The sequence below is a fragment of the Protomyctophum parallelum genome, assembly GCF_964188405.1.
Source record: "Protomyctophum parallelum genome assembly, chromosome: 8".
NCBI lineage: Eukaryota > Metazoa > Chordata > Actinopteri > Myctophiformes > Myctophidae > Protomyctophum > Protomyctophum parallelum.
In genome coordinates, this window is record NC_139703.1 from 39,253,832 (window position 1) to 39,265,143 (window position 11,312).

Sequence of the window (11,312 nt, forward strand, 5' to 3'; positions counted from 1 at the left end):
TTACCCTCATAGAAGACCGGAACTCAAGAAGGAATGTTGACTGTTGATTTCTGATGTACAAATTTGACTTTTGTTTGAACTGAACTGAAATAAATCCAGGGGCGCCACCGTGCGTCTAACCCCTGACACTGCTCTCTGAGTCCTGTTTCCCACCCGACCTCCCACAACCAATATATGGAGTAGCCGCAATTTGCAACACTAGAGTTCTTTTCATGATGGGTTGAATCTAGATTTGCAGCAACCTCCATTGACAGCACATTCACCCAAACAGAAGAGTCCGATCTGCATGTATTAAACAACGTTAACCCATTTAGGCCTGACGTCGAAATTTATAAAATGTCTTCTAAATCCTGACAGTTTTCTGTCAGGATTTGCGCCACATTTTCACAATTCAAAAATAGCAGACCTACAAGCTTGTAGATCTGCTATTTTTCAATAGCTAAATTATAAGATAATGTTTAAAACACCAAAAGGGGTTCACGCCCAAAATGGGTTTTTAAACTCGCCAACATTGCAGCTGTAAGGCAAGCTTCAATTATCTCTTTCAATCTGTGTCTGTATCAAGTGTTTTTTTTAAATACAAAATCCACCGTAGACATGTTACTTCATGCTAACATTTTGTGCAGGTATAACAACTTTTTGTTGGGAGTTTGGAAGCACTCGTTTAATTCGTCCTGCTGCCTCCTGCATTATGTGCAAATTCAAAACAGGTGGTACGCTGCACACATGCCACTGAGTGACTTCCAACGAGCGATTCCATACTCCCAACACTTAGAAAAAGTTACCTGCACAGAATTTCTTAGCAGTTCAAGTAACTCATTACATGAGGATGGATTTTTATGAAACAAACACTTCTTCAAACAACGTAATTTCAGATCAGACGTTTCTATTTGGATGAAGGGGCAGTCAATGGAGGGTGTTGCAACTCTAACCTATTGTAAAGAAAAATCACACTTGTGAAGTGATGCGCACTCCTATCGTCACTTACATCATCATACATCACATTCCGTGCTCAGCCAATCAATTCATTTCTGTGGTACAAACACAAAGCTGGGCATATAGGAGGGGCTAGCGCCCCTCAAAAATCTAGTGTTGCAAACTGCGGTATGGAGATCTCTGTATCTGTCCATGTCCCTTGTATGCCCATATATGAAGCTGACTGATTAGTTTGAGGCTGATGCCATGACGACACATTGCTTGAGGTTAGACGACGCTCCATATGTGGGCGTGGCTGCATTGGGAACTTTTTAGGCCTCTTTGGTTATGGCTGAGTCATAGCGACATGCCGGTCCTCCCTTAAGACATAGGGTTGTTCTTTTTATTTTCTTATTTTTGAACAAAACTATGAATTAAATAATTATGTATTGATGCAAAATCACATTGAACTGCTTCAGAGGCTGACCGTCTTTCCTTGACAGACGTGTGGGTTGAGATGACCCCCCATGAGGCGGGGTACTCTCTCACCGGGGCCTTCGTGGACCAGAAATACTTTGGGAGTAAGTTCAACAACGGGACGTTGATAAAGGAGCAGCCAGAGATGGACATGCTCTACGTGCAAGGTGAGACTCCACCATGCACGGTCGGTCCACTTCCGTTCTGTTGGTTTGTTTCTTCCAAAGCATTACATTTGAATTCTGTGTTGCTCTGTTGGCAGGCCTGTGTGGTAGCATTTATGCTGAATCATCATCATCAGATGTGTGGTCAGCAGTGAAGGACAGCATGCTTTCCTTGCTTGGTTGGTCATTTTAGCATTTACTCTTTCTCTATCTCTCTCTCGCACGCACGCATGCAGGATCTTATTAAGATCCTTGATGAGCTTAAGCTAAGAACTTAACATCCGTCTAACAGTAGAATATCTGTACAATGAAACGTAAGTAAACACAATAGAATGCTACTGTATGTCTACATAATATATCTAAATGACATTATTTTTTCCTTTGCATACGCCAGAGTTAAAACACTGTCTATAGCTGACCTTACCAGCGATTCAGAACTAATCAGTCCGTCCATCTATCGATCTATCTGTCTATCTGTCAATACCACCTACTCACACCCTCTGTCACATTTCAGGGAATATATTTGTGGGTTTGATGAAACCCACTTTCTACTGGGGAACCACATACAACTTCCTGCACAACATGAGAGGTGAGTGCAGAGCTCGGACACAATTCTTCTTTTAAGTATAGGATGCCTCTCGGGCGTCTCCCTAGGGAGGTCCTCGAGGCACGTCGCACTGGGAGGAGACCCCCGGGGCAGACCAAGGACCACGTCCCACTGGGAGGAGACCCTGGGGCAGACCAAGGATCACGTCCCACTGGGAGGAGACCCCGGGGCATACCAAGGCGCAGTTGGAGGAAACACATCGACTCACTGGCCTTGGAACATCTCGGGAATCGGGATCTGCGATGACCAGATCTTATACTGTATGCATGATAGCTGATAGTAACAGTGTAGCGACACAACATGGAGGCAGAGAGAGAAGTGAGCTCCCTCCACTGTTTGCCTCTCACTCATTTGAAGTACAGTAGGCCTATAGTTTGACAGGCATATGGCAAGTTGCTGTAAAAAAAAAGATTATTGTTGCATGGACATCGAAAGTGCTCTGGCTATCTAAAGCAGTTATCATGTATTTGGTAATATACTGCACTGTATTTTGTACGGTCAGATATAGTATATCTTGAAATCACTGTATTTTGTACAGCTGAAGAAGTCAGAGAAGTAGACCCTTATATCCTGAAATCAGGAACGAGGGACTATATTGACGCTGGACTGCTGCTCAACGCTCCCTACTTCTCCGTCCTCAGACCAGAGAGAAACGTCGACCTCATCATCTCCCTCGACTTCAGCGGAGGAGACCCCATGAAGGTATAGTCTCAAGAAATATCTCAAGGTAGTCGCAAGAAATTACATCTGGCCACAAAAGATCACAGGATCTACTGAATGTGAAGGTAGCCTACTGGGGGGAAGCCACACTGTGTGTGATAGGCTCAATATGTCAGTTTATCACATTCAGTAGATCCCGTGATCTTTTGTGGCCAGATGTAATTTATTGGGGTCTAGTAGGACTATAGTAAATAATAAAAAAATAAATCGCTATAAAATTGTGTAAAGAAATACATATTTAGCCCCATGCTCGAATGCCCCCGCCCCCCTGTCAAAAACAGCTAAAATCCCTAAAACGAAAGAAAGCGGCAAATAAATAAAAATTACACTCGCCTTTTACTTTCTCTAAAGACAACCTAAATCATGAACCTTGGTTGAAAAAAACCAAAGTTGTCCTGTAAGGCGTATTACTGGTTTCTATTTATATTAGGATACATTTGCGCGACTGTAAAGACGAAATGGAAGTGGGGAGGAGGCTCCACTTCCGCTTTATATTTTACTCATGACAGCTCTTCCGTTGCTCCAGACTGTATGACGGAAGCATTTGAAAATTGCAAGAGGCAACAGTCTGGCAACGCGAGACTAACACATGTGAAGGTAACACATGCGTGCAAGCACAGTTTCAGGGTTTTCACTGAAGTCTGTTTTGTGCATCGGATCGGGAGAATTTTCTTTTGATCGGGACATCCCTAGTATCAATATTATATCCATATCATGATATTAGACTGGATATTGTCTGTGATTTTGAATATTGTACTAGTACTAGTCGGGAAAAAAATCAAATTATCGGAAGCAAAAAAACGTGATCGGGACATCCCTAGTCCTAATATATTATAATCAAGCCATTGTGTTTATCACTTTTCTGCTTATTTCTACAGACAATTGAAGATGCTTATAAGTTGTCCATGGAAATGGGTATAGCTTTCCCACACGTTGAATTTCCAGAAATGGACAGAGAAAACCCAAAGGACATCTACGTGTTTCCAGGAGACGACAACACCCCGACAGTGATCCACATGCCTCTGTTCAACAGGGTGAACTGTAACGGTAACTGTTCCGTTTGCACAATTTGTACATGAACATACATTGTGTAACGAATTATGGTATAACAACGTTAAAATATGGAGATACAACATGTCTGACAGCAGCAATATAGTTGCTGAAAGAGCATGATTACGTTAACGTACAGTATTTGTTCATGTTAACAAATTAGTTTAATTAGTTTAGTAGACCTTAATTTGAGAAATAAAGGTCTAAATAGTTTCCCCAGACAAGTAAAGACGAGACTGTTTTATGCCCATACTTTTTAGAGGTTTATGTATAGGATGTCCATTGTGACTCATTCAATCTGAAAATACATTTGAACACACACACACACTGTATTTACCGAAAGCTTCAAATATTTTCAAAACATAAGGTGCTACACAGAAAACTGAAGTAATTTGATTTAAAAACTAACAGAACAGAAACCTGTCAACATTTAGCTATTGTGAAATCAAAACATTAATACTGTTTGTGTTTCTGTTGTCTCCCTCATCACAGTGTCAGATGACTGTGAACTTGAGAACATTAGAGAGAGATACAAGACCCTTCAAGGACCGCTGGATCCCGCAAGGATCAGAGAGCTGATGGACAGAGCCGCCGCAAATGTGATCAACACCAAGTCCAAGCTGCTGGAGGAGATTCGGAAGGCCGTCAATAGAAAAAGGTCCTAAAATACAATGCAGAAATGAAGCCCCCGTCATCCAGTTTCCCCAGTAGACCTCAACGTCCCTCATAGCATAGAGCGGAGCCCATTTAGGCATATCGCTTTTATGCTATTTGTTCCGTTCAAACGTTTTTCATCAATCTGTTATCAAGTATTAATGATTAATCGCTCTGGATTAAGAGCATCTGCCTACATTGATTCATAATTTAATTAATTAAATCGCCAGTGCCATGCAGTGTTTTCAGCGTTTCACACTAACGAAAATCAACAAAAAACAACCATGACCATTGCTTCAAAAAAGCTTGTTTTGACCCACCAAAAAATCTGAGATGAATCCACATTTCTGAACCACAATGTCCTGCCTGTAATGTGTGTATTCTAGCCAGATCATTCAGATGGTGGCAATGAGCACCCTCTAGTGGTTGACACTGAAAACACAAAGTCTCCGCTTTCTCTGTTGCTGAGCCTTGGATGAAAAAGACAATAAATCTTTTACTTGGCAGAAGTTTGCACACAGAGTTAGTTGTCATAATGTCATTACACACGCATCCATGCCTTGGTTGTCCCACACGAGCTGCCACAGTCTGATAAACAGATGTTATGCTGTTACTGTGTTTTTGATAAACAGATGTTATGCTGTTACTGTGTTTTTGATAAACAGATGTTATGCTGTTACTGTGTTTTTGCCAAGTCAGATTTACGAGCCTCTAGCGGCTCGTGTGGGACAAGGCATGGATGTGTTTGTATTCATGAAAAACAAGAAATTATGCATTAGTGGGGCTTTCTGTAGTCACGTGACTTGCGTCTGCAGTCTCTATAGTCATGCTGCGATGGGAACAAGGCAGACAAGGAGAGTGGGCTTAGTGTCCCATTGGCTGTGGGGCTTAATTAGTGACTAACGATAATGGAGTCCCTGCCGAAACCACTCTCTCTAATCTACTTCGAATTCACTACCACGTGTTCATAACATTATTTACCGTGACTCAGCTGTTGGATTTTGATATTATGGTAAATTTCAAGTTCATGTTGTCACGGCCCCTTGGCCTGGCCTGCAGGGCCTATGCTGTGTATATGGTGTACTGCCCTGTGTGTGTTTCTCCCACAGATCATGTGATCACTTGAGACTTCTCATTAGGTGCATTAGGAGCACCTGGCCAGTGCTCCTGGAACCCTATAAAAGAGGGCTTGCCAGGCATTCTCAGGGTCCCTCTCCAGATGACAGCACCCTTCTGTTTGTTTCCCTTTGCTGTTTGAGTTGCACACTACAACACCCATTCACCATACTAACCACACATCCACACTGACACCACTGATCTTACTGACTTCCACATCTCATACATTCTGTAAGCAGTCTTTAAACTTTATAATATTGGTTACCTTTTGTGAATACATTATTGTTATTTTGAACACTGCTACTGTGTCCTCCTCAATTTGTCATGGCCCAACGGGCCGGGTTATGACAGATTGGGGGCGTGCGGACACTTTAAGCAACTCGGGTTGGCTGTGACTCTGCGAACAGGTAAAAGTAATTTCCTGTACTGTTTGAAGCCTACATTGGCAACTTTAGTCACGGCATTGTTGAGGAGGTGCATGGTAGTACTGTTTGAGTAACGATATTGTTTTGAATGACAATTTGTTTTGAGTAATTTGAGGGCCAATTTGTTTAACACTTTGTTTTGGTTAACCATTTTGAGTAATTGATTTATCAGTTTGGTTAAATACAATTTAACCAAACTGACATCAGAAACATGGACTCTATCACCATATTTCAAACTCACCTCAAAACCCTGCAACTGTTTAGGCAGGCTTATGACTGTGTGACCTCTGTGTCTTCTGCTGCAAGCTGTGCCCTAGTTTTGTTCTGCTTTTAAATGTGTTCTTGTACTGTTTTTAACCTGTACGGCGACCTTGAGTGCCCTGAAAGGCGCCTTATAAATAAAATGTATTATTATTATTTAAATGTTTTGTGCTTTCAATTAGTTGCCACTGGTTTTAGTAATTGGGGCAGTTGTGGCAGGTGGGTCTAGACAGTCTGAGGGGACGTGTTCCCCGCCCACGTAGGTCAGCGGCGTTCCCCCCCATATGGGATTCGTTTGTTTGATTTTTCTTTGTGTTGTTTTTGGTTTAGTAGATGCTATCCCACACAAGCTGGGATAGGGTGGTACCCCTGAGATGCCCTGCAGTGTTGGCAGGGGAACTCGGGAGGCCCACTGAAGACCAGGGCAAGTTATGGTAGTTTGGTTTTTGGTTAGGCAGTTTAGATAGGTAGGGGGAACACTGCTCCTGTAGGCGCACCTGTTCCACCTGTCCTAAATTGTCAGGGAGGGAACGTTTGTTCAAATTTGGAATTCTAAACAAATTTATTCATAAAAAAACTACTTGAGACTCCATTAGGTGCATTAGGAGCACCTGGCCAGTGCTCCTGGAACCCTATAAAAGAGGGCTTGCCAGCCATTCTCGGGGTCCCTCTGCAGATGACAGCACCCTTCTGTTTGTTTCCCTTTGCTGTTTGAGTTGCACACTACAACACCCATTCACCATACTAACCACACATCCACACTGACACCACTGATCAGTGATCTTACTGACTTCCACATCTCATACATTCTGTAAGCATTCTTTAATCTTTATAATATTGGTTACCTTTTGTGAATAAATTATTGTTATTTTGAACACTGCTACTGTGTCCTCCTCAATTTGTCATGGCCCAACGGGCCGGGTTATGACAATGTTCAAAGCCATCTGTTTCCAAGACATAGAGAGAGAGACGACAAGCCCGACAGTTTATTATAAAGTTGGAGAGAATTGAATTGAGTCACATATCATAGGACATTAAAATAGACCAGTGAAAGATTGTAGGGCCTTATATAGCACTTTGATAATAAACCTTGAAATTTGGGCGAGTTTATGGTCGACTCAAAGTGATGTGTCAATTACTTTTTAGGTGGGAAAGCCCATAGTGCGGAGCCACCTATTGTTTTTTTTACAGATTTGTCTTCTTCCGCCAAATATTAATATTCATCATCATCCTTCGAGTGCCCTCGAGATCTGTGACACAAGCTGCTTCCACTGGTCTCTGTTGGACATTGCCACAACAAGTTCATTCAGTCAGTCCTGTGTCCCTACTCAAAACATCTGGAAATGTGAGAGGTAACCATCGGTAACCAGAAAAACTTGGCAGTATGGTAGAGGGCTATGCCAAACGGTGAAGACGCAAAGCCCATGACCATTGTCCAAAGGGTGGCGCTATATCAAAAATATAAATGCACCAAGTCTCTGTGTGTGTGTACTGTTGTAATCCACGTAACTCGAGAACCCCCACCGACTTCAAATTGGACAAAAGGCCTCTGCCCGGGCTCTGCAGTGTCCATGGAGCTGGGCTGTTCTGACATCATTCTGATGTCTGCATAGACTCCATATTTGGGCATGCCTGACAAAGAACTCCATATATGGGCATAAAAGGGACACAGATATAATATCTGGTTGGGGCATGCATTTCAACTTGCATCGTTCCAAGTAGGTCAGTGCCCAACGGGCACCGCTCTGGTAGTACTCAATTGAAAATGCAAACTTTGAACAGGCATAGCTCATGAACCCAGTTTGATTGTCAGAAATAAAACATACACATCTCATGTCGAACTTTTGACCTCTTACCTTTAGATCTCCCACCATTTTGAATTATATGACAAAACTGTTAAATTGAATCTTCTCCTGGGATTTATTTATTTTATAGTTTCTATCTATATAAGAAATACAGTTTTATCGATTTAGATATGTTCTGGATCCCTTTTTAATTTTTTAAAGAAAAATAAATCATTGATATGTGATGAAAAAAAGGTATATAAACTGAATTAAAATATGTTATACAGTATAATTATTCTATTATTTATTCTAAATTGTCAATTGTTTTAAATGTATTTCATATTGGAATATAGTGATTTAATACTAAATCATGATCAGAGTAATAGGTGTCTAACTTCAATTTCTGTAATAATACTTTCACATTTGTTAAAATATACATGATCTAAAAACCGTCCCAGCCAACCCGCCACTTTTGATGCGTATGCAAATAAAATAGCAAATTGTGCCTGAGTTGCTGGGACCAGAGTACATGGTGTGTGTATATGTATGACTAGCTCTCAATGATGACGTAAGACATATGGTCATCTATGTAATCTGGTCCCAGCAAATCAGGCACAGATATACATACATGACCATATGTATGACATTGGTGCACATGTCTTACGTCATCATTGAGAGCTAGTCATACATATGTAATTTGTAAGTTGATTAGCGGTATACTGTGGTTACTTTGCGCCAAAAACCGTCCCAGCCAACCCGCCACTTGATGCGTATGCAAATAAAACGGCAAATTTGTGCCTGGTTTGCTGGGACCAGATTACATAAATGACCATATTTCTTACGTCATCATTGAGAGCTAGTCATACATATACACACCATGTACTCTGGTCCCAGCAAATCAGGCACAATTTGTTATTTTATTTTACTGATTATATATATTGTGTATGCAAGTAAAAAGGCTCGGTATCCCAGTTTGAGGACACATGGGCTCCCTTCCTTGCACTGGTAAATAACTATTCCAGATTGAATGAGTTTAAACCTGAATCTGAGCATGCTAGACGTGATCTCCGACGCATCTGGGTTGTTCAGTACATTTATTATGAGGAGCTATGTGTGGGTGCACAGTGCACTGCTACGTCCATTATGTTTTTGAGAGGTGACCATGCCATGTTGTGTGTTGTCTTGTCTTGTCGTATTGTCACTGTCACCTCCCTGTTAGTGTAGGACTATACTTTTTTTTTTTAATGCTACACATAAGGGACAAAATAAATTTTTTACCAAAAAGTCGTTGACCTAGCCCTAAATTTATACTAATAATGGACTCCTCCTGATGTCATATAGGGTCTATTCCAACGTGCTACGTATTTAAAAATAAAATAAAAATGAGTGTCGCTATATATATACATATTTTATGACGTAATTATCAGACAAAACAAACATTAAACTCAGTCCATGTCAATGGCGTTTTTAATGTTTGTTTAAGGAAAAACTATAACTTTTATATCTGACCTATACTGTGTGGAGGTTTGGGGAAATACTCACTGGTAATCCAGTCGCAGTGTGCCGCGGGTTCGAGTCCCGAGCCCGACACGGCCTTTACTGCATCTCTCTCCCGTTTCCTGTCAGCCTACTGTCTGTCCCTTCAAAAACCCAATAAAAGGCGTAAGCCGCAAAAAAAAGAACAAGATGTGGCTTTTGGAGAAATAGAGACATTATAAGTGATGGATCTATGTGTGTATCCTGTATACTGGTGTATGTATATAGGCTATGCATGCATTTATGAGTGATAGCCTATATGGAGGTATAAGAATGAATTTTCGAGGGCAAATACTGAATAATAATAATGTTGAGTGTTCGTTTTAACAAACAATGGAAGGAATGTGATTGTGAATGTTAAAAAAAAGTATAATTATATAGGGGGATTATTCATTATGTGCGTTGAAAATATATTAGAGAAAATATGACATGTACGAAGGATAAGCTTTGAGCTTCAGCCTATGAGAATGAATATTTTAGGTAATGATTTATGTTCTACTGTTGAATTGATCGAAATTAACTGAACTAAACTAAATATAGGAGGGGCTAGTGCCCCTCAACAATATGGTCATCAGTTATTCTATTGCAAAACGACCAGCTTAGCTGCAAACGTGAGTTACACTTATGGCCATTAATAGATTTCGATCTGGCTTTTCAAAGGACACTGTTAAGTGAAGACAGAACCTGCTAGACTTGTTCACATTTTGTAACTGGTAAAAAAAAGTCACGACACATTTTGATTTGATTTGTTAGACATAATAATTGTCAAGTGGAAACGTCAAGGATAAAAGAGATCCACACAGACATGTCATGTAATGCAGTGGTTTTCAGCCCTTTTCATGGCAAAATAATTTATTCTACATTTGAGCCACACCGTTTGGTTTAGGGTGTGGGTCTGCAAGGCTTGATGAGCCTTGCAGACCCACAAAACTAAAGAATATATGTCCTCATGTCCATATTGTATTGATGTTGGTACCATTAGGAGAGATAACAATTCTTCTTATACATTATGTAATGGTGTAGACTTCTTGTGAATTAAGTAATGCAGATGTTTAACAATAATTTAACTCATGGGAGTGTGAAATGGTCCATTTGGTTTCATGTTAGGCTCTAAAGAGTAAAGCTTTATAAGGGTCCATTTTCTTACCAACTCTCCATCATTTAGCTGGAACCATTCACCTGGACCCCCCTCAAGGACCACTGGTGGTCCCCGAACCACTGGTTGAAAACCTCTGGTGATATATACTGTATATAATATATATGTATATATTTCTTTCTCCATTACATCAAGGTCCGTATCGGTCACACTCTGAACGAGGCAGAGAAAGAGCATGTCACCAGAAGAAGACTCACAGTTCAACAATGCCTGAAGAAACTCATCATCCCCTCCACTCTGGTAGGAGCATTTCACCTGTTTTATTTAGAGATAGAAACTCATCATCCCCTCCACTCTGGTAGGAGCATTTACTCTGTTTTATTTAGAGATAGAAACTCATCATCCCCTCCACTCTGGTAGGAGCATTTACTCTGTTTTATTTAGAGATAGCGACACAACATCCCCTGCACTGTGTTAGGAGCATTTCCTCTGTTTTATTTAGAGATA

At 40.8% G+C, this 11,312-nt stretch overlaps 1 protein-coding gene across 1 annotated transcript; it reads left to right on the forward strand.

Annotated features, from left to right (window-relative positions):
• Positions 1–2,075: 2,075 nt before the first annotated feature.
• LOC310863274 (cytosolic phospholipase A2 gamma-like) lies at positions 2,076–4,677 on the forward strand. The gene is made up of 4 exons (XM_083771487.1): positions 2,076–2,145; positions 2,702–2,865; positions 3,762–3,930; positions 4,426–4,677. The coding sequence occupies exons 1-4, from the start codon at positions 2,091–2,093 to the stop codon at positions 4,596–4,598; spliced, it is 561 nt and encodes a 186-aa protein (XP_083627613.1). The 5' UTR covers positions 2,076–2,090; the 3' UTR covers positions 4,599–4,677.
• The last annotated feature ends 6,635 nt before the right edge of the window (positions 4,678–11,312 follow it).